General features: G+C 50.2%; 1 protein-coding gene across 1 annotated transcript in view; it reads left to right on the plus strand.

Moving 5' to 3' along the window:
• Positions 1 to 2: 2 nt before the first annotated feature.
• The window catches only part of Hs6st1 (heparan sulfate 6-O-sulfotransferase 1), a 44,444-nt gene continuing 21,111 nt past the window's right edge, over positions 3 to 23,335 (plus strand). Inside the window, exon 1 of the mRNA XM_008829754.2 lies at positions 3 to 499. Within this exon, the coding sequence (XP_008827976.1) occupies positions 3 to 499 (497 nt within the window). The remainder of the gene's footprint in view (positions 500 to 23,335) is intronic.

Genomic DNA, 23,335 nt, shown 5'->3' on the forward strand with positions numbered 1-23,335 from the left:
CCATGGTTGAGCGCGCCAGCAAGTTCGTGCTGGTGGTAGCGGGCTCGGCGTGCTTCATGCTCATCCTGTATCAGTACGCGGGCCCCGGGCTGAGCCTGGGCGCGCCCGGGGGCCGCGCGCCGCCCGACGATCTGGATCTCTTCCCCACGCCGGACCCGCACTACGAGAAGAAGTACTACTTCCCAGTGCGCGAGCTGGAGCGCTCTCTGCGCTTTGACATGAAGGGCGACGACGTGATCGTCTTCCTGCACATCCAGAAGACCGGCGGCACCACCTTTGGCCGCCACCTCGTGCAGAACGTGCGCCTCGAGGTGCCCTGCGACTGTCGGCCAGGCCAGAAGAAGTGCACCTGCTACCGTCCGAACCGCCGCGAGACCTGGCTCTTCTCTCGCTTCTCCACGGGCTGGAGCTGCGGGCTGCACGCTGACTGGACCGAACTCACCAACTGCGTGCCGGGGGTGCTGGACCGCCGCGACCCAGCCGCGCTGCGCACGCCCAGGTGAGCGCCTGCTTTGGGCGGGAGTGATGGGAGTTGGCGGGGAGCGACGGGTCACGGCTCCACCCGGCAGTCAGGCTAGCTATGCCCTCCTTGCTCTCTTGGGGCCCCTTCCGATTTGCCTGCGCACAAGACCCCCGTCTCATCTGCTTCTGCAGCTGCCACCCCTGACCTCTGACCTATCCTTTCACCCTCTCTTCTGCGCCTTCTCACCACCGGCCTGACTGCGTAGTCCCGGGACTTCCTCCTGGGTCATCGCCCGCTGCCCTCTGGCCGCCGCACCCGCGGTGCACGGCTGGCTAGCCTGAGAGATAACCCTCGAGTTCTAAAGGTTCAACCTGGGTCTAGGGGCGGAAAAGCAGGTGTATGTGTGTGTATGTGTAACCGTGCCTGTCTAGAACCAAAAGTGGAGCGAGAAAAAGCAAGAGAAATGAGGTCCCGCTCCCCCCAACCCCAACTGCGAGGTCTCCAGCCTCCTGGGCCTGCCAGCCTGCCGTCCAGGGAATGGGGAGGAGCTGCCAGGAAAGGGGTGGGCTCTGCCTGCCGGTGTGTGCAGGTAGAACAAAGGCCTGTGTGACCCGGGTTGGGGGTGGGGAGAAGACTGCACTGGCCTCCCCAGGCATGAATGGGAAACAAAAGCTCTGGTTGAGAGCTACCTTTCCGAGGAACCACCAAGCCAAGTTAGGGTTGGCTGTTCTGGTCAGGGGTACTTGTGCAGCCTGACACCTTCCACCGGAGCCGTTCGTTCTCCCCCTTGTCTGTTGGGCGGGGCGTTGGTGGTGAGGGGGATTAGGGCAGCTCAGGAAGTACTGAGTAAGAGGAGGCTCTCCTGTCTGGGGTTCCAACATTTGAAGTTGAGATTGTTTTCCTGCTGTTCCTGTTGGTGCCCATCATCCTTTGGGGATGCCCCAGGTGGCTACTTCTCCTGGATGTCTGCTGGGAAGCGGCCAGGAGTAAGGGATTTCGTGCCTGCCTTTGTTTCTCTTCCCTATTCGATTTAGGACTAAATTTACAGATGAGCTTGAGGACGGGTATAGGCAAGTCTTGGCTGATGTAGGTATTTTCTTTGGTATTCTTGGGCCAGGAAGGGTCCAGCTTTCTGGTAGGGTTGGGGGAGGGCTCTCCAGGGTCCAGCTTGCCCGGAGTTGTTGTGGACCACAGCACTGTTTCATCACACAGTCTCTAGTCTTTTCCTGGGGCCTTTTTTAGACTGTCAGAACTCTAGGATACTTTTTTTTAGTGGGTTCGGTGAGTATGCGTGCGCACACATATCCCCAGCAGCTTTCAGCCTTCAGAGGTGTTCCAGGACCCTAAATGTGGATATAGAGCTTCCTTCCCAGGCCTTCAAACTGCTTCCTGTCCATCACTAGCTCTGTCACACACACGCACATGCACATACGTAATGGTCCTCTGGTCCAGACATACTACACTTAGATGGAGCTAGGTCTGGACTTGGCAGCTGTCCAGTCTTCTACTAATCAGGGCTGTGGGCACCCAGTGTTGGGCACTGACAGATGCCAGCAGGCCCAGGGGAGTCCTCCCTGCCTGCGGGAGGTGGGGGTTGGGGCAGTGGGCACCCTCTGTGTAGGTGGCCCCAGGTAAAGTCTGCATGCTGCTCTTGGAGCTCCAAAGAGGCCAGGCCATGGGGTGAGTCTTCCCAGCCGGGACGACCTTGGCCACAGATTGTAGCTAGAGTCTTCTTACAACCCTGTGAATTCCCAGAGCACAGAGCCCCAGGTGGCCTCACAGCCAGGAGTGGGAGGTGCATGGGAGGCAGATGGGCCCCAGGTGCTGCATGCAGGCCTCTGCTGCCTGGAAGTATGCATTGAGCAAGGATGGAAAATGCTGTGCATGTCAACTGCATGCTTCTTGCAGTGGACTGCCGATCCCTCAGCCAGGATGGTGCTGACTCAGCATCAGTGGACTGGGTTGGGGAGGGGCTTCCAGAGCCCTTCCAAGATCTCAGTTTTACCATCTAGTATGTGATACCACCATGTGCTTCTGTGACATTCTTCACCTCTCCCCTTTTGTTTCTGTTCTAGGCACAAGGGTAGATGGCTTTTTTTTTTTTTTTTTTTTTTTTTTTTTTTTGGTCTTTTTGAGCCAGAGTCTTTCCTGTAACCCCAGCTGTCTGGGACTCACTATGTAGACCAGGCTGGCCTTGAACTCAGATCTGCCTGCCTCTGCCTCCCAAGTGCTGGGACACCCCATGTTGTTGTTGTATCATCTTCCACCCCCCCCTTTTTTTTTTTTTTTCAGGCCAAGGGGAGGACTGTTTTTTTTTTTTTTTTTTTTTTTTTTGTCAAACTAACCCAGGAGACTCTGCATTGACCTCCTAGCTGCACCTGGGTTCCCCTGGTGCACTCTCACCCTGACACTCTCAGGGTGTCTGGTGTTGAGTGATGCCCAGTGTCATCCTTGCAGGCCTGCCCCTCTCCAGCCCCTTTGTGAACTGTGAGGGGTGGGTCTTACTTTCCTCTTCTCTGTGCCCTCAGGGCTGTGGCAGGGCTTGCACACCCGACTGCCTGCCCCAAGGCACACTTTTGGAATCCTTCCACTGAATCCCCCAGCCTCTGGTGCCAACGTCCACAATATGGGGAAAGGGTAGAAGTGAGCTGAGCTGTAGGGACATGGACTCTGTCCTGTTCCCAGCCTTCCCATAGCAGAACACACCTGCCTGTGGCTATATTAAGCTGAATACACAAATGGAGATGGTCAGGTTTTCCTCACCTTCCTCAGTTTGGAGTTTCCAGCTACTCTTAGTGTTTCCTGCCTTGCTAGAGGAGCAGGTTTGTGAGCAAAACATTGGAGTCTCTGTGGTCTGTCTGCTTTAGGGGCCTATGGTATGAGTCTAAGGGCTTATAAGACCAACTTGGAAAGATGGAAGGGTTGCTGGCTAGCCTTGGACAAATGTAGCTGCTGGGGATGGCACCCGGGCCAGAGAGTCCTTTCTGGTGGACACAGCATGCCCCTGGAACACAGTGAAGCCCACAGTTATTGATCACTGTGAGCTTAATCCAGTGTTCCTGGGTGGAGGGTGTGGGGAGGTTTGGCTGCCATTCTGACTGGGGTAATACCAGTAGTCCAGATCTAGTAGCATCCAGTAAGGAAGGAAGAGGAGGAGCCTGGCATTGTAAGGGACCTTGAGGTTTTCTCTCACTCTTTTGTTGTAATAGTTTTGTGGTAGCTGAGCTAGAAGACAGCCCAAGGGAGAGAAGAGAAGTCCTTGGGCTCCGCACCCATAGTTTCAGTCCGAGAACCAGGTTGTTGTGAAAAGCTTACTCTGTGTAGCAGCTGCCATCGGGTGTCCATTCTTGGCTATTGCATGTTGAGCCCTACAGGTTTTCTCTTCCTTTACTCCTGTGAGGAATGAGTGTTGAGTACATACCCTATGTGCAAATATTTCACATAGCTCTGATTTCCCTTGGAAGTTCCTTCAAGTGGACGATCTGCACTGAATGAATGTTTTGCAGCTCCAGAGAGCAGCAGGTTTAATTGACTTTTCAGGAGGTCTTCGCTTCATGCATTCCAACCTGTGTATTAGAGCATCTTTCCCAGTCACAACCTGAGTAGGGTCACAGTTGTGGGTTTTAAAAAGGTTTTCTTGGTCTGAGAATGTATGTGGATGATAGAGTGCTTACCTAGCATTCAGGAGGTCCTGGGTTCAATCTCCAGACTGTATAAAACCAGGCATGGGGGCACAGTCTATAATCCCAGCACTCCAGGAGGTAGAGACCAGAGGATCAGAAGGTCAGGTTTATCCTGGCTTTATACTGAGCTGCAGCCCAATATATGCAAGACTGTCCCTAAAACAAACAAAAATAACAAAAAGGTTTTTTTTAAATTTTTCTTTAAAGGTTAAATCTGAACCTGGGAGCCATTCTTTTAAAAAATGCTTTTATTACATTTTTCTTATTTTGTGTGTATGTGTGTGTTTGCATGTGTGTGTGTACATGCGTGTACACGAGCAGGTACATGTGTGCCACAGTATGCATGTGGAAATTAAAGGACAACTTGCAGGAATAAGTTCTGTCCTCCTACCACGTGGGTCTTGGGGATTGAACTCAGCTTCTCAGTCTTGGCAACAGGTACTTTTACCCACTAAGCCATCTCACTGGCCCCAAAAAGTTATTTTTTAATTAGCAAAAAGTACCTATCTTGGGTTTTTTAGTGCAAAGCCCTGTCCCACCCATATGCTTATAGGGGACTGAGTGTGGCTGTGTCCTTGGCACCCCAGTTGCCTCCCCACCTGTTGGGGGATGTCTGCAGCTCCCAGGGATCAGACAGCAGACAGAGAGGCTGATAGAGCAGAATTTGTTGTCTCGGGTAATCTCAGCTGGCCCCTGCTGTGACTTAGGTCCTTTGTTCAGGAAGCTCCATCCCCAGTGTGGTGATATTGTGCTTTTGAGCCTTTAAGATGTAATTTGGTCATTTGAGGACATCTCCCTGAAAGGGATTGATGTAGCTCACTCAGGGGTGGGTAGACCCTAGTTAGTTTTTGAGAGGATTTTTAATAAGTATGAACACCTATCCAGCACCATGAGGCCCTCACTATATGCGAACTGCTGCTGGCACCATGCCTTGAACCTCCCAGAACTGTTAGAAACCATTTTCAATTTGCAAAGCACCCAGCCTCAGGGATTCCATTATGATGGTAGAAACAATCTGAGACAGTCTTCAACACCCCCATAAAGCAGGTATATGAATATTGACCCATTTTTCCACTAAAGGAAGTCATGATCTGGAAAGCTTGTAGAATACCTAAACCTGGAGGGCCAGGGGCCAGGATTTGATTATCTGTCCATCCTGAAGCTCTGTGCCTCTACCAGCCCCTAGCTGGCTCCTGCCTCACAGCAGGGAGGATTGTCCCTGGGTGACAAGGGCAACCACAGGATTCAGACCATGCAGGCCTCCCAGACCTGGATAGAAATGAACAGTTTTACATGAACTTGCATCATCAGGTTTACTGGAAAACAGCTTGACATTCTTTACCCCACAGCTGCAGGGCAGGAATCAGACCACATTCTCTTGGCTCTGGAAAGGGAACACTGGCAAGGTCAACCGACAGTCATCAAGAGACCATCCATGGTGCCTCAGGGCAGCTTCTAGCACCTGCCAGCCTCCCTTATTTGGCTGGGCAGTTATCCAGAAGTCCTCAGTCCCAGAGATGCCAACTCTACTGCCTAGCCTGGGAAGGCTTGGCCAGGCAAGAGGCCACTCCTCAGAAGCTATGCTTACCACTGTGTGTCGGACTCTGCTCTGCAATCAGAACAGTCTGGGGTCCGGCTTGGGCTGCTCCCTGCCTAGACCGACAAACAGAAACAAAGCCTTGTTTTCTGTTTTCTCTTGCTCTTACGGAGTGGTAGGAGGCCAGAGTCCAATAGGGGCCGGTAAGTTCTACTTAGTCCAGCAAGGCAAAGTAAGGGAAGGAGGTGCCATGGCCACCCAGCCGCAAGGAAGTCAGCAGGGAAGATGATAGAGCAGGAGCTGGGAGTGGCAGGTATCTTGATCCAGCCAAGTCCAATCCTGGCTTTGCCTCTCACATGCTCTGCAATGTCTGTGCCCAGGTTCCCCATATGTAAACAGGCATCTTGACTGAGCCTGCCACAGAGGTAGGGACCAGGACCTACACACACAGCTCTACCAGGGGCTCATTTCCACAGGAGGCTATAATGAGTACTACCACTTCTGGGGACACAAACGGTGCCCGCCTTCTGCCTCTGTACCATGGATTGGATGGGTCTAGGTCCAGCAACTGAAGCCAAGGTAGGAAAGAGCCTGACATCTTCCAACTGCCAACTCTTAATTTTGTGTATTCCCAGTTGTCCTTGAACTCCCATATGTAATGGAGGATGAGCTTGAATTGATCCTCCTGCCTCTTCCTCTGTTAAGATTACAGGCATGTATCACATGCCTGGTTTATTTGATGCTGAGAGTTGAATTCAGGGCTCTGCATAGAACTGGACAAGCATAAGCACTTTGCCAGCAGAATCACATCCCCAGCCCAGATGGAGAGACGGGGCATGTCTGGCCTGACGTTCATGGACTGACCCTTCCCTGCTCCCTTGAGACCTAGAGGAACTGAAGGTCAAGGGCAGTAAAGAGTGAGCATGCTGTAGGGGAAGGCCTTACTCCTTGGAATGTGGCTGTGGGCTAAGAGCAGACTGTAATCTCCCTACAGAAATCAGCAGAGCTGCAGCAGGAAGTCTGGGGGTATGTGCGCCTCTGTCCCCATTGCAGGCCCAGGTTAGACCTCCCCATACCTGCCCCACCCTACTGGCCAGTTCATGGTTCTCCTATCTTACTATGTTTCCTTTTATACCTTCACCTCAGAGCTATGTCTCCCTAAAACCGTACACCATGTTCTTTCACTGTTCTAAACTTTCTAGAACCTGCATCAGACTTGTACTTAGTCTACAACCTGCTGTCTATACCCAGCCAGTCTCAGAGATGCATCCTTCTCAGTCCATGACATGCATATTCAATCATTCCACCACCCAGTTCAGCCTCATGGCTGTCTAGACACAGCTCCTATTCTCTTGGCTTTGTTCTACGAGCAGCCTACAGGGAGCTTCATGCTGCACATGTTCATGGCCCCGCATGCGCCTTCCAGTAAGACAGAGGATAGTCCATTCCACCCTCAAAGCAGCCCTTCCAACCCCCAGCCCTTACTCTATGTGAGCCCTGCAGACTCAGGCATGTTGTCATTTGCTTGTGGCCTTGGTGCTGTCTGGTGTTCTCCCTTTGAGTTAAACACTGAGGTGCCTGCCCTCTGCCTTTACCCACTCGTGTCTTTGGCCTTGGTTTTCTCCTGTGGGGTTGTTTATCCCTGTTTTTGGTAGGGTCAGTCCTCTGTGCAATCATTTCCTAGGTGATCTGCCCAGCATATGTCACCTCCTATACGCCTATCGACTCCATATGTGGGTCTCTCCGCCTGTGCTCACATGGGGCTCCTGTACTAAGTAGTGGCCATGCCAGCCCAAACACTCTCTGTCCCGGATCTGGAACCATGTACACATGTGGGGGAGGGGTGTAGCTGCTGACCTATGAACTCCTCTGGGACATGGCTGGTAGAGAGGGCCTCAGCCATAGGCCTACATGGCTGAGGGGATAGACAGATAGATGGCTGGCTGACCACTGTCTTCCCTGCAATGTGCATACCTCAAGGCCTTCCTCAGAGGTGTCTAACAGTCTCTTGCCACAGGCTTATTTATTAGGATCCCTGTGAGATTTGAGTTGAAGGACCTTAAACCAAAACCAGAGCCTGGAGCCTGCTGCTTGAAAAACAGAATCTATCCCCGTGGATAGGGGAGTAGGCCTAAAAGGCTCCCAACCCATGTTATCACCAGCCTAGCCAAGGCCTCGGATACTGCTTGTCTTTGTCTCTACCTAGTCCCTGGCCCTGCTTTTCCTCACCATTTCCCATCAGCACCATCTGCTGCAGCCATACCCAGGGCTACCCTCTGTGTGATGCTGCTGTGTGGACAAAGCTCCCAGACTGTCCTCCTAGGAGAAGAGCTTGTCATGAAATGTCCTCCTATCCTAGCCAGCGGCCAGCTCCTTTTGCCCCACCCCAGCAGCTTGGGGCACCAGCCTGACAGACTGCGCACTGCGCTCCCCCCTGACCCTAATCCAGCTGAGAATTAGGATGTTCTTACTACTGCTCCAGGCCTTGCAAAACACCAGAAACAAATGTGGACACTCACTCTGCTAGCCTGTGGGTGGGAGGGCATGCATCTCTGAGTTAGCTCTGAAACTCCTATGTAAATATTTACCTCTCTGGAGCTTTCATGTCCTTGGGAAATAGAGACTGGCGGCATTGAGTTTTGGTGTTTGCATCACCATGGTAAGAAGAGGCATAAATGTCCTTTCAAGCAGGGAAATTGGAAGTTTGGGGTACAGTATGAGCCTTCCTGAAACCCGGTCCTCAGGGAAAGCTTTGTCACAAGCACAACCAAATCCTCCCATAGGAAGGGGGAGGGTTGTGAGGCAGTGCCAAAGAGTAGAAGCGCAGGAGAACCAAGGCAGATGGATCTGGCCGAAGCACATGATGGCTGTGACCCACTGTCACCCTCAGGACTCACTGCCAGGCCATCTTCATTCAAGTCTCACCATTAGGGGCCCCATTCTGCAGTAAGTAAACTGAGGGCCAGAGAACCTAAATAGCTGCTACTAAGGTAACCATGGGAGAGCCACAAACCTGTGGCCCCAGAGTCCTCCCTAACTCCTCCCCAGTGACAGGCAACAAGGTGACCTCTCCATTAGGGGAGCCAGGAATCTGGCTCATGCCAGGATCTTGGGCCTGCCATGCTGCCTGCCTGTGGTGGGGTGAATGTGTGTGACTGGTCATGGTGGGCTTGCTAGAGGACTGGGATAATGTGGGAGGAGGTCCCTGAGTGACAAGTAGGTCTTCCCAGAGTCCAGCTGAGTGGATAGTTGCCCTAGTTTGTTGGGTGTGACACAGCAGCTCCCCAGGGGTCAAATGTGGATGGATGGGGAAGGCAGAGCAGATGATCTCTCTGGTGTCTAGGATCTTTTTAAAATATAATTTCTATATTTGTTGTGTATGTGTGGGGTGTGCGTATGTGTGTATGTGTGTGTATACACATGTGGAGGACAAAGGACAGTTTGCAAGCGTTCCACCATATGTGTTCTGGGCATCAGGCTTGGTGGCAGATTCCTTTACCTGCTGAGCCATTTGCTAGCCTGACTCTAGAGATTTCTATTAGAAGAAGGTGGTCCACCTAGGCAGAAGGCCAGGAGAGAACTGGTTGTAAGGAGAGTGAGTTGCAGCCTTGCACTGTGAACAGAGGCCTCAGAGCAAACCTCCTCTCCGCCTGGGGGGACTCAGACTTCCTCTGCCTCATCTGTTCCTGTGATAGGCAGGCAGGTCTGGGTGGTTTTGCTCACACAAGTCCAGGCAAGGCTGCTTTCCCACCCACCTCCTGAACTCCCAGGTTCATGGCCTCCTCCAGCTTTGTAGCTACCAGGAAGCTGAGTCCTGTATGGACAGGTCTGTGCCTTTGCTTTCCTGGAAGCTGTGCTGGCAACATACCCAGTGGAAAATTTAGCTTCTGGAAGGGGCACTCTGCTTTCAGCCACATGGGTAGAAGGTAAGAATGAGACTGGCATTGGATCGTTTGAGGCAAGAGCACATCTCCTCACACTCCGAGTTCTCAGGCATCTGACTTGGAAGAGGACACAGGTGGCGTCAAGCCAAGCCATGGGCATGGAATACATAGGAGGCCAGCAGACCATGGAGAATTCCGGAGGGGACAGGTGTGTGCCCAAGAAGTCTGGAGTATTATATAAAGTAAGGTCTGTAGAGGAACAGGACTGATAGGAGATAGGTAGGTAGGTAGGTAGAGTAACAGGTAATTACTAGAATGGCTGAATAGTCCAACAATAGACTGCTGCATGCTGGAGAGGCTGAGAACCCAATAGCCCAGTAGTTTCTTAGTCTACCAGATTGGATGCCTCAGCAGTCCTAATCTGGTTCTGAAGGCCTAGAAAATTCCTAGAGAGACCCTGTCCTCAGTCCACATTGGAACCCAAAAAGCTGGGTACTTATGGCAGCAGAGACTGGCAGCTGTGGCAGGAATATATGCACCTGTCAGAAAGAAGTAAAGTCAGAGCCAGACATAGTGGCATCGTTTAGTCCCAACACTTGAGAGGCAGAGGCAGGCTGATCTCTGTGAGATCACAGCCAACCTGGTCTACATGGCTGTACAGAGACCCTGAGGGGGGCGGGGAGAGGGGAGGGAAGAAGAGGAGAAAAGGAGGAAGAGGAGGTGGGGAAGACTGGCTCTCAAAAAAAAAGGTAAAAGAAGGAAGGAAAAAGAAGTCAAGTTGTCAGTCCAGGTGTGGTGATACCTGCCTTTAATCCCAGCATTCAGGAAGCAGAGGCAGGCAGATCTCTGTAACTTTGAAGTCACCCAGGGCTGAATAGTGAGATGTTATTGAGACCCTGCCCCAACAAAAAGAAAAAGGAAAAGAAGTGAATTCAGACAGGCAAGCAGCCATGTTTTTCCCTCAGACATCGCTACACCTGAGCCACCACTGGATGGTACCACTCACTCTGGGGTAGAGTCTTCGCCCCTCAGTTCCTGGAAATCCCCTCACAGACCTGCCCACAGATGTGTCTCTGTTGATTTCAGATGCAACCAAGTTGACAAATCAAGATTAACCATCACAAATGTGTTTTTTCTGGCTTGGTGTGCAGCACTGCTTTGTGGGTTCCTCACTTTACCCACAGATGCTCAGAAGATCCAAGGAGTGGGAGCCATCTAGCCAAAGCCATGGATCCCCACCCACCCTGCAGCATGCCCCAACACTCAGCACTTTTCACATGGCCCCCATCTGCAAGAATGACTCGCACCTGGCAGGTGCTCCCAGGCCAGAAACCATATGCTTGAAGATTTGGACCTTACCTGTCTAAACAAGCAGACCCTTCAGGCCCTGTCACCCAGCTTCAATTCTGCTACCACTAGTCATTATACCACCTGGCCTGTACCCCATGCCCTTTGCTGGTCAAGATGGAGCCAGGGATGATGTTTGCTTATAACAGTCTCAGGCAGTAGATAGAAGGGGTGATTGCTGGTAGCTGGGCTCCTGTGACAGTGATCCCATTCCTGTGATATATCAGAGGAGCTTTGCCAGATCTTTGGGAAAGGTTACCATGGGGGTGGGGGGGGGTAGCCTGCAGGATGGGGTCCTTGGTCACAGAAGAGGGAGCAAGTGGCTATCCCTTGATGAGATGCTGGGCTGTTTTAGTGTGGAGTCCTCTACCTGACTGCCACCTGTGTGCAGCTGCTGCCATGGCTGTACTGTAAGGGCTCAGCAGAGACATAACCATCCTTGTCATAGTCCTCTGTGGGGAGGACACCAAGCCTGTGGTGGGAGTTTAGTTTTACTACTTGCCCCTCATGCGACAAAACACCTACCTGCACTTGGAACAGTAGTGGGCTCTACCCTGAATGCCTTATGGCCCTCTTCTCTTCAGTCCTGGCTGAATTTAGTTCCCAGCACAAGAGAAGATGAAGCTCTTAAAAGATTGGGCATGCTTTGGAAGATGGGCATGGCTGTCGGTGTCACTAAAGTTCTCCAGAAAAATAGAACTCAGGATATAGGTAGGTAGGCTGATGAGAGGGGACTTGTGGGAAATAGCTCATGTGACTATGGAGGCTGCAGTATTTCAAGATATGCTCTGTGAAAGCTGGAGATCCAGAGAAACTAGTAGCGTGACTCAAAGGCTTATGAAGCCTCTGAACCAGACAGACTAATAGCCTGAAGTGCTGACATCCAAGGGCAGAAGGAGGGTTTCCCAGCTGCTGAAGCAAGTGCACCCACCCTTGCACTACCATTTCCTTCTGTGCAGACCTAGCTGTTCACATGGTGCCTGCCCACCCCGGGGGAGAGAGTCTTCCTTCCTCAGCCCCCTGGTTCCAATGCCATTCTCCCTTCAGATCCCTCGGAGACATAGCCGGGCATATTTTTTCTAGCCTTCTGGGTATCCTTACTATAGGCAGGTGACACCTAAAGTTAGCCATCCTAATGCCCTTTGACCAGGACCAAAGCCAGACACAGTGGCCAGCACCCAAGCTGGTTGTCCAGGATGGCCATTTATTTTCAGGTACCCATTTGATATCCCTGAGGGGCAAGCTGGGCATCGCAGAGCAGTAGGAAGTTGATGGTATAGTTAGCAAGTAGCATATGTGCCCCAACAAGACTAGATGAGTGGCCCTTGCTGTGTATGCCCAAGCATCCAGGCCCCACTGGGAGAGAGGTACCATTGGTGTTTAAGTGAGGTGGCCATAGGAAGCAGAGTACCTCAAGGGCCTGGCCCAACAGGGCCTACCCTGCCTTGAGCAGTGTGTGGGGGAGGGAGGCTTGTATGCTGGTGTCCCCTGTGAGTCACATTCCCCCTTCCAGGCTGTTCCCCCTTCCAGGCTGCGTGCTGCCTCTTAAGTATCCCCTTCCTCTTAAGTATCCCCTTCGGCTTTTGACTACTTTGGTCATGGATTTTGCCACTTGCAGAACAGGCTGGGTGAGATTAGGCCAGGTGTTAACACACAGAGTAAGTCAAGAGGGCACACCACAGATGTCTCCAGACCTATTTAGGTTGCCTTGTGGCTCCCCTGTGCTCTGCTAATGGGATTAAGTACTGTTAGGTGTTGGGAAGTTTGTCCTGCTCACTCTCTGCAGCTGGGACAGCTAAACACAAAACAGTGACTCACTGCAAGGTAGTCTATGGGCACAGGAGGCAGGACAAGTGGGGTGGAAAGGCTGAGGTGGTGACAGGATGTATGCCAAGAGCCCCATCTTGGTCGCCAGGCACCCCTGCAGTGCCCTTCTTGAACCAGAGAGGGACTTCCACCTGCCCCTAGGGAACTGCCACACACTCCTAGGAGCCACAGACAGACATGGAAGGGGGGTGCTGTATATGTGGGGTTCTCAGCTCAAGGCCTAGTGAGAAAGTAAGCATGCATTTGCCTTGGCTGAACAGACCTAACCCTGCCTACCTGCAGCAGCACATTCACTGCACTAGATTCATGTCTGTGACCTTAGGGTCCTGCGCTAGCCAGTGAGACCCTTGGGGGAAGAGTGGCAGTGTGGGACACAAGCTTGGCTGGAGGCCCAGTGCTCAAGGTCTGCTCTACAACCATACAGTATGCAACAATGGCCACTTCTGTTTGCAGGTGTCCTGAGTGCAGACTGGCTTCATGGCTCAGGCAAAAGGGTCTTCTGATGGGGTGCTTGCCTTTATTCCTTCAGAACCAGCCAAGACCATGTGCTGTTCAGACCAAGTGGTACAGGTCACTCACTCCCTCGCTCCTCGCTCCATTGGGTCATTGGAGAAATGGGCCTGTCAAGCTCTGAGGACACAGCTATGGTTGCCGGGGATCTATTGAAGACTGAGCTATGGCAGGTCAGCCACAGGTCTCACCTGCACACTTGTGCCCAAGGGTAAGAGGTTGGGAGGCTCTAGCAGCTAGCAGAGGCTGCTCAGAGTGCCTACTCACATACCCTCACCAGCACACCCTCACGTGTGTGCTTACTCATACACTCACCCACAGTAGCTCGTGCTTCGCAGCCAGCAGTGACTCAAACATTCTAGAACAAGGATCACATTTCTCCTTACAAGCACTTGACACTCAGACGTTTCCTCCTGCTTTGAATTCCTTTCCACCAGTGCCTGCTAAGGACCAAGCAGTTTTCTACTTGGTGGCTCCTGCGTCCTGGCATTTCAAGGGTGACATATCACTGTAAAGACAGCAAGGACTGGCTGGAGCCTCATAGTCTAGGGTCAGGTCCCCTGTCCATGCAGGTGATCATTGCTAGTCAGTACAGAAAGCCTGCTCTCCAGATGGTGTAAGCTAGAGGCTCCCTTTCTTCTCTTGTGCACTCCCAGAAAGGGAGGATGACAGACTTTGTTTCCTTGGAAGGTGAAATGTGTATGTGCTGAGGCGCCTAACTTCCCTGTGCCTCCTTCCTAACCTCTGACAACAATGACTTGACTCTGTTCTAGCAGTTTGCCTACTCTGGGTACCTCATAGAAGTAGAAACATATAGCATTTGTCTTTTGATGACTAGCTTAGCATAATGCCTTCAAGGCTTATCCAGGTTATAAACATGTTTTAAAAAATTCTTTAAAAATTTTTTCATACTGTGTATATGCAATTTCTCACATGTATGGGTGTGCAGATGTGCATGCTTATGTGCATATGAGCCAGAGGTTAACATCAGGTTCCTTACAAGATTCTCCCTCTATTTCCTGAGGAAGGGCTTCTCACTGAACCTAGAGCCCACTGATTGATTAGCTGACCAAGCCAGCTTATCCCAGGGACCCCCATCTCTGCCTCCTGAGACCAGGATTACACACACTGCTGCTCCTATCCAGCTTCGTATGTGGGTTCTATGGATCTGAACTCCAGTCCTGGTGCTTGCATGGCAAGCACTTTATCCTCTGAGCTGTCTTCCCAGCCCAAAGATTCCATAAGGCTGAATAATGCTCTACTGTGTATCTTATTTCCTGGTTTGCTTTGTTTTGTGATTGGGTCTCCGCTTTCCTGGGCTGAAGTGCTGTAGCTATGCACAGGCCCAACCCCACTACTGGTACTGTAGTCACCTAACCAGCATAGCACACTACAGCCCAGACTCCTGGGCTCAAGCGATCTTTCTGCCTCAGCTTCCCAAGTAGCTGGGACTGTGGCTGTGTACTAACACATCTGGTTGCTTTGTTTTTAATAGTAGTCACACTGCTGGATATAAAATGATACTAAATTACAGTTTTGTGTATGTGTATCTATGTGTTCATGTGTGTGCAAGTATGAAAGCCAGAGGTCAACATCAGGTCATCAGGTGTTTCCTTTCATCGCTGCCCATCTGTTTCTTGAGATAGCATCTTTGTACCTTGGCTGGCCTAGAACTCACTATGTAGACCAGACTGACAGAGATCTTCCTGCCTCTGCCTCCTGAGTGCTGGGATTAAAGTACTGCACTACCACATCTGTTCTCTGTCTTATTTTTTGAGACGGATTCTGTCACTGAGCCTAGAGGTCAGTGATTTGGATGATCTGGCTGGCCAGCAAGCCCCAGGGATCCTCCTAACTCTGTCCTGTTGTACCCCACACACACCCACAGTCCTGCGGTTACAGGTGTGTACCACTGTGCCCTACTTTTTACAAGGGTACTGGAGATTGGAATTCAGTCCTCATGTTTGCATGGCAAGCACTTTACCCACTGGACCACCCCCACCCCCACCAATCCCCTAGCCCCACTTCGGTTTTGATTTGCATTTCTCTTATGCTCAGTGGTAGTGAACATGTGCTGCTTGGCCATTTGCATATCTTCTTTGGAGAAATGTCTATTCTAGTTATTGACCTGTTTTCAGTCGGATTATTTGATTTTGTTTTGAAGTCATAAGGGTTCTTTATATGTTACAGCTATCTGGATATCAGTCTTTTACCAAATATATGATTTGCAAATATTTCCTCCTATTGTGGATTGTCTTCACTCTGTTGATAATGTCTTTGACTCACAAAAGATTTTAATTGCAGTGAAGACTAGTTTGTCTTTCCAAGAAATCATTGCCCAACCAGCCTCATAAAGCTTTCCCCCGCCAGTGTTCATTTGCTTTTTGCTCTACATATGGATCGATTCATTTTGCATTATTTTTTATATGTCAAAGACGATAAGGGCCCAAGGACTCGAGATGTAGTTCAGGAATGGAGCATTTGCCTAGCCTAAGTGAGATCCTCTGTTCTTTCCCCAGCACAGAACCACAAGGAAAAAAGGAGAGCTGTTCAAATTTATTCTGAGCGTGTGACCAGCTAGCTTTCCCATTCCCTTCCATTGTCTTTTCCCTGTGGAAAGATCTTGGCCTCCTTGTCAACTGGTTTGACCACATGAGTGAGTGTTTATTTCTAGGGCTCCTTATTCTGTTCCATTATTCTCTGTCTTTATATCACTACCACACTATATTAATTGCCATAGTTTTGTAGGAAGTTTTGGAATATGTGTCCTCCAGCTTTGTTCTTCCTTTTTTAATCACATGCTTTGGTTATTTGAGGTCCCTGAAAATTCCATAAGAACTTTAAGATGAGTTTTTCTATATACACAGAAAATATATTGAAGCTATGAGGGATTGTTATATTTGTAGAACTGATTAGGTCTTCTGTCCATCAACATGGGCATCTTTACATTTATTGGTATAAGCTTTCAGTTAATATCATATCCTACAACATTGCTAAGAAATTCTAGCTTTTTTCCCCTCTCTCTGTTGTTGATACATATAAAATTGTATCATTTACAGATTACTTTCTCTTCCTATTTGAATGAACTTTCTTTTTCTTGCCTAATTGCTCTCTCAAGGATTTCTAATAGTATATTGACTAGAAGTGGCAAATGGATGTCTTTGTTTCTGAAGCCCCTGATTACCTTTCAAGTTGCTTTTCTCCCAGACAAGTTGTTAGCATTCCCAGAAACCAGTGCTTAGATGCTTGTAGGGCCTAAGTGCCCCTGCTGGTAGCCTGAGGGCACCCTTGTGTCCTCACCTTGCTTATCTGTCTCCACAGGCCAACCTGCTCTCAGCCTCAGGGACCTGGACTTAGAAGGGATTCCAGCAGGGTACCAAGGGCTGTAGAGGTTTTTGTGTCTGGGCTGCCATAGCCCTGGGCTGTTGGATACTAACCCAGTTGTCAGCACTGCCTGCTAGTCCCAGAGTCAGTGAGAGCCCTTTGCACACTCACTAGCAGACACTCCCCTGTGGATGGAACCTCTGCTGGCCAGGAGGACCCTTGGAGCCCCTGGAGGGGTAGTGGCCATAGTCATTCTATCCAAGCCTCTAGAAATAGTTGAGACCACACTTTTTTATTCTCCTTTGTAAGAAAGTGTGTGTGTGTGTGTGTGTGTGTGTGTGTGTGTGTGTGTGTATGTGTGTGTTGCTTGATTGGTTCTTGCAGCCTTGTAGATACCCCTTGTAGATACCCCAGGCCAGGGCTGGTCATGGTGCTGAGAGAGTATTCAGGCAAGGGGATTTGAGACAGTGCCCTACTTCTGAGTTCCCTCTGTACCCAGGCCCAACCTGCTTCATAGGCCCAGGCTGTACACACCCTGAAGCTATGACCTTAGGCAGGAACTGTCCCCCAGGATATGGCTCACCCTGCACCTGGTGAAGCCCCCTCCACTGGGGGTGGGAGGAACAGTTTCTGTTCTCCAGATCGCTCTCTCTGCTGCTCTGACTACCTAGCACTGCACCCCAGTGTTTGCTGAGGACAGTGTAGTCCCTACCAGTGATTTGCTTTCAGTTTTAGAGAGTGGCTTTGTGATCACTGATTGGTGGCTTCATGCCAGGTTCTCATCTCAGAGCCTTAGCCAGGCCTTGCAGCCTTGCTCTGCCCAGGCCCAGTGCGGCCAGACTAGTGGGGAGACAAGGCAGGAAAGGAAAACAGCACATACTGCCTGGTGTGCCCAGGGCCCTCAGGCAGGCCGTGCCTGGGAGCAGCACTGCTCTGTAAGTGGACTAGGTATAGGGTGGGTATTGTCATGTGTGGCCTGTGCAGGCTCCAGGATGATGTGATAATTGCTGAGGTATTGTGCATGCAGCTCTGGGTGGGAAGCCGTGGAAGCTGTGCACCGGCAAGGCCTTGAAGCCACACTGTACTCCCCTGGGTAATCCCCAGGGCCCTTCTTTTTCTTTTCTTAAATTGTGTGTGTGTGTGTGTGTGTGTGTGTGTGTGTGTGTGTGTAATGTATGCACAATCGAGGCCAGAGGTTGATGCCACTGTCTTTCTCAGTTATTCCCCACCATATTTTTTGAGGAAGGATCTCTCACCAAACCTGGTGCTCACCATTTTCTAGACTGGCAGACCAAGTCCCTCTGTATCTGTCAGTTCTCCTTCCCATTCTCCAGTACTGGGATTACAGGTATGTACAACTATGCCCAGGTTTGTACATGGGTTCTGAGAATCTGAGCCCAAGTCCTATTGTTTGCACACAAGCCCTTTATCCATTGTGCCATTTCCCTAGGAAGGCTTTTCTGCAATAAGGTAGGAGCAGAGCTGGGGAGAAACAGACAGGTAGAAGGTGATTCGAAGGAGTTCCTTTCTGGGAGCCTGGCATACAGCGGGGAGCCATCAGCCCAACAGCCTGGGATCCCCCTTGACCCCTGTATTAGTTACTTTTCTAGTTGCTATGAGAAAATGCCTGGCAAAACAATATAAGAAAGGGTTTGTTTCAAGAATACAATCCATCACGGTGAGATAGCTGGTCACATTGTATCGTCAGTCAGAAGCAGAGAGGTGAATGCTGGTGCTCAGCTCACCTTCTCCTTTTATTCAGTCTGGGACCCCAGCTCATGGGATGGTGTTGTCCACAATTAGGGTAGATCTTCACACTCCCAATTTACCTAAAAACACCCTTACAAACACGCACAGAGAATTGTCTCCAAGGTGACTCTAGATCCTGTCAAGTTGACAATCAACATAAACTACCACCCCCAAAGTAACACTATGAATCTCTCAGATGACATGAGGTCCTGATCAACAAGGTGGTTCAGCTGCCACACAAACCTGACAACCTGAGTTTGATCCCTAGACCCATGTACAAGTGGAAGGAGTTAGCCAGCTCCTAAAACTTGTCCTAGTCTTTCTCGCATGGGCTGTGGCTGGTGCATACACACACACACACACACACACACACACACACGTAATGGGTTTTAATTTTTTAATTTATTTTTATTTTATGTGTATATGTGCACCTGTGTTGTACAGTGCCCACAGAGGACAGAAGAGGGCACCAGATCCCCTGGAACTGGAGTTTTGGACAGTTGTTAGCCACCATGTGAGTGCTAGAATTTGAACCTGGTTCTTCAAGAACAGCCAGTGCTCTTAACTACTAAGCCATCTCTCCAGCCCCATAGATTTTAATTTTTAAAAAATGAAACAGGTTCAGACTGGCAGAGCTGGGGCCAGAAAGGAGAAGCATCCTCAGATACCCTCCCAGAATCCTTTAGAAGTACAGGCAGGGCCAGGACTGAGGGTGGTCTTTCTGCAAGGGGGCAGATGACTACTCCAGTGCCACCTGCCCAAGATGGGGTACAGAAGGATCCATGTGTTCCCAAGGGCATGTCCTATGCCCTTGAACCAGGCTCACACCCTGAAGCATAAGGAGACAGGCAAGGCCATCAGCAGCTATGGTAGGACCAAGTGACCATGGCATGGTGTGCAGACCCTGAGCTAGAGCTCTGTGGTCTTGCTGCCTGAGGCAGAGACTTAAATGCCTCACACTTTGCAGTACAGGCCCCAAGGTGCCCTGCTCTGTACCTGGATTCTCCCCTCCTCTGGACTTCACACCGACCCCATATAGTGTAGGGACTTGCCTATCTGCTGTCACCTCCCCACCAGGAAGCACAGTAGCACCCAGTAGGATGCTGGTGAGTATGTCTCCATCACAGGAGGAACAATTACATCAAGGGTAGGGATTTAGACAGTTGAAGGCCAGGCCAGAGTCCCAGCTGCAAGCCACCCTCTCTCTCGCCTCCTGTCTCTGACATATCAGTGAGTCAGGCTTTCTTTTCCTCTGGGAACCCATCAATTGACACTGGCCCTCTGCCCCTCCCACTGCCCTTCTGAGTCACCAGTAGTACCCTGTTCCAGAGGTCTTGACCTTCAGCTTTTAGCACCCCACATCTGGGACCTGACTCCCATTGCTTCAGAACACTGCCCTCCTGCCTCCCAAATAGGCTAACCCAGCCTGCTGCCTGCTTATTTATACAGCCCTGTGCCACAGTCTCACAGCTAGATCGTCAGCCCTCCTTCCCTCAGGTACAGAGGGGCCCTAGCATCCTACCCAAGGGCTTGGTCAAGGTGCTTGCTCTCAGCTTGTCAGTCCCTCATGGTAGATGCAAGCACCCTTTCTCCTGAATGAGCCTCAAACCCTGGTGTCTCTCCCCAGGTTGGGGGGAATGTATCCACCCCTGACAGAAGTATCTGGGGGACAGATAGGCCAGGAGCCTGAGGTTCTCCTACCATCTCCGGAACTCCGCTGCTCCCAGCCAGAGCAAGTCAAAGCCACAGGCCCCAGAGCTACCCAAACCAGAGTCTGCCCTGGGCCATCCTGGATAATCCATCTGCCAGTGTTCGCCAGGTATCTCAGTGCAGTGGGGGAGCCTGGGGCAGGGCAGAGCTGAGTCCCTATTGTTCTTGCTTAGCCCTCTACCTCCTAGTTCTCCTTACTGATCCCTGTATACCCTTGCCCTGTGGAGACTGCCCCACCCCAGTCCAAGCCTGACTTTTCAAGAACAGCTTAGGGGAAGAGTAAGAATGTGTTCAAGCAAAGAGTCTGAAAAGCATGCAGCCAAGCCACAAGGCCAGGACCTCCGTGTCTGTCCAACAGAAGAATGAAGAGCCAGAGACCTGGAGAGGCCCAGCCTTGCTTACCCTTTAAACATCTTGCCATGGGCCAATGAGATGACCCATCAGGCTAGCCACCAAGCCTAATGGATGACCTGAGTTCAATTCCCGGAACCCACATTGTATAAGGAGAAAACCAATTCTTGCAAATTGCCCACTGACACACACACACACACAATGAATAAACATCTTGACATGTTAGGCAGGGCATACAACACTGCCACAGCTTCTTAGCACAGTCACTCCTCCCCCAGGCAGGGCACTGGCTCCTGGAGACTCCAGGTCATGAAGCCAGAGCCTCCCTTAAGGTGCTGAGCTGTGCCCTAGCTGACGCACTACTGAGCTTACCTGGTGCCCAGGAGGCCAGGTCAGAACAAGGAGGAGATGGCTAAGAAGGCCACTGTTTACGCCTTCCACTGCTAGCCCCCAGGACCCACAGTCTGTGAGTACATACACAGACTCAAATGTGGGGACTCAGGGAAAGGACAGTGGTGAATGAAATTGTCTGCTTCATTCTGTGGCCTTCAGCTAACCAGGAGTTTGTGTGCAAAGCCCCCAGCCTAAGTGTATACTAGAAGGGACCCTGTGCACAGTGATACTCATGGATCCTTGTGTCCGTCCATCGCATCAGCACAGGAAATCAATGCAGGGAGATTGAGCGAGTTTGACTTGGTGCTGATCTCCAAGGAAACCCAACTATCTTTTACCCAAGGGGACCAGATTGCTTGTTTGGGAGATTTTTTTTCTCTCATGAGGAGAGTTCTGTATTCTGCTTTACTGGAGGTTTGTGTTGTGAAAACACATTCAGTTTTAGCAAATGCTTCTGAGTGTACCTGTTGAGATCTATAATCTACTGATGTGAGGAGTCACCACAGGAGATTTTCTCTTGGAAAAACATCTTGCACAACCTAGTATGATGGTTAATCTTGATTGTCATCTTGTTGGGGTTTAGAATCACCATGGAAATAAATCATCAGGCATGTCTGTGAGGGAGTTTCTAGATTAGGTTGATTGAGGTGGGAATACCCACCCTCAGTGCAGGCAGCACCATCCTATACTGTGGGGTCCTGGACTGAATAAAAAGGATAAAGGGAGCTGAGCACTAGCATTCACCTGAGGATGCAGTGTGACCAGCTGCCTCACACTCCTGCTGCCATCCGTGCCTTCCATCAAGATACACTGAACCTTCAGAACCAAAATAAACCTTCCTTCCTTAAGTTGCTTTTATTGGGTATTCTATCACAGCAGCAAGAAAAGTAGCTAATACAGCTGTTGTAACCTGACCCAGTCACAGCACATTGTCCTCAACCTGCTCTGTTGGGGATGAGTGGGCCAGAATTTGGGATGCTTGACATCTGTATTGTGATGAAGTGGACTGTGATCTTCTCTCTTGGTTTGACTGGATTTAACACTGCAGTTCTGTCAGCTTTGTAAAATGCCCTGGGGAGCACCCTTCCCCCCCCCCCCCACCGTTGTCTAGGAGAGAATGCTTAGCATTGGGTAATCTGTTCTAGATAATCTATGCTAGAAGTAAACTGGCATTTTTGTCAGAATTACCCCCTGCACTTTATTTTGAAAAAATATCAAATCATAAGACTGGAGAGACGGCTCAGCAGTTAAGAGCACTGACTGCTCTTAGAGAGGATCTGGGTTCAATTCCCAGCACCCATATGGTGGCTAACAACCATCTGTAACTCTAGTTCCAAGGGATCCAATGCCCTCTTCTGACCTCTGAGGGCATTGCATGACACAAGTGCACGTACATGTAGGTTATACACTTGTATACATAAAATAAAAATAATAAAATATAAAAATATCATATCAGGACTGGGGAGATGGCTTAGTTGGTAAAGTGTTTGCCATACAGTGGAGGACCTGAGTTCTGGTTCCTAGCATCCACATAAAAAGCTGGGCGTGACAGCACAGGCCTGAATCTCCCAGCACAGGGCAGGTGGGGACAGGAGGATCCCTGGGCTTATTAGCCAGCCCAGCCAAATTGGTGAGTTCCAGGTTCAAAAATAAACTAGAGAATGATAGAGGAAAACACCCAGTGTCAACCTCTGGCTTCCACATGTGCACACACAAATAATCTTCAAAACAATTGAAATAGTAATAGATTGAGACTATTTCACTTAACTGTCAACATTTTGCTATATTTGTGCTCATGTGAACACTCATTCAATTTCTACATACACGTGAACCTGAAAATATGTGTGGACTTATGCATGTGTGCACATATGTATCTACGTATGTATGTGCTTGCTTTTAGTAAAAGTAAACTTCAGGTGTTTTTTAATACATGTAAAAAGTTTAAGAAAATTTTCTGGGTTGGGGGTCTTCCAGTGTAGCGCAGGCTAGCCTCAAACTAGTGATCCTCCTGCCTCAACCTCCCAAGTACTGAGATTATAGATCTGCATCACCACACCCAGCACTTGTAGGAATTTTTAGCTACTTGCTCTGATTTTATTTTGTGTGCATGTATGTTTATGTCCAGTTGTACATGGGTGGGTCCACGTGCACGTGTGTGCAGGTGTGAATGCACATGGTTGCATGTGGAGACCAGAAAACAACTTTAGTTGTCTTTCTTTTTGCACCATCCACCTTGCTTTTTGAGGCAGGGTCTCTTACCTGCCTATAGAATTCACCAAGTAGGCTAGGCTGGTTGGCCAGAGAGCCCTAGCGATCCACTTGTCTTCACCTTCCCAGTGCAGAGATTACAAGTGTGTGCCACACACCTGCCTGGTGTGGTTATCCATGTGCATGAGTATATGGGTGTGTGTGCATGGATGTGCACATGTGGAGGCCAGGGCAAAACATTGGGTGTCTTCCTTCATTGCTTTCTACCTACTGCCCTGAGACAGAGTCTTTCCTCACTAAAGTTACTGTTTCAGCTAAGCTGACTGGTCAACAAGCTCTCAGGATCTAT

The sequence above is a fragment of the Nannospalax galili genome, unplaced genomic scaffold, assembly GCF_000622305.1.
Source record: "Nannospalax galili isolate Female #2095 unplaced genomic scaffold, S.galili_v1.0 scaffold213, whole genome shotgun sequence".
Taxonomy (NCBI): Eukaryota; Metazoa; Chordata; class Mammalia; order Rodentia; family Spalacidae; genus Nannospalax; species Nannospalax galili.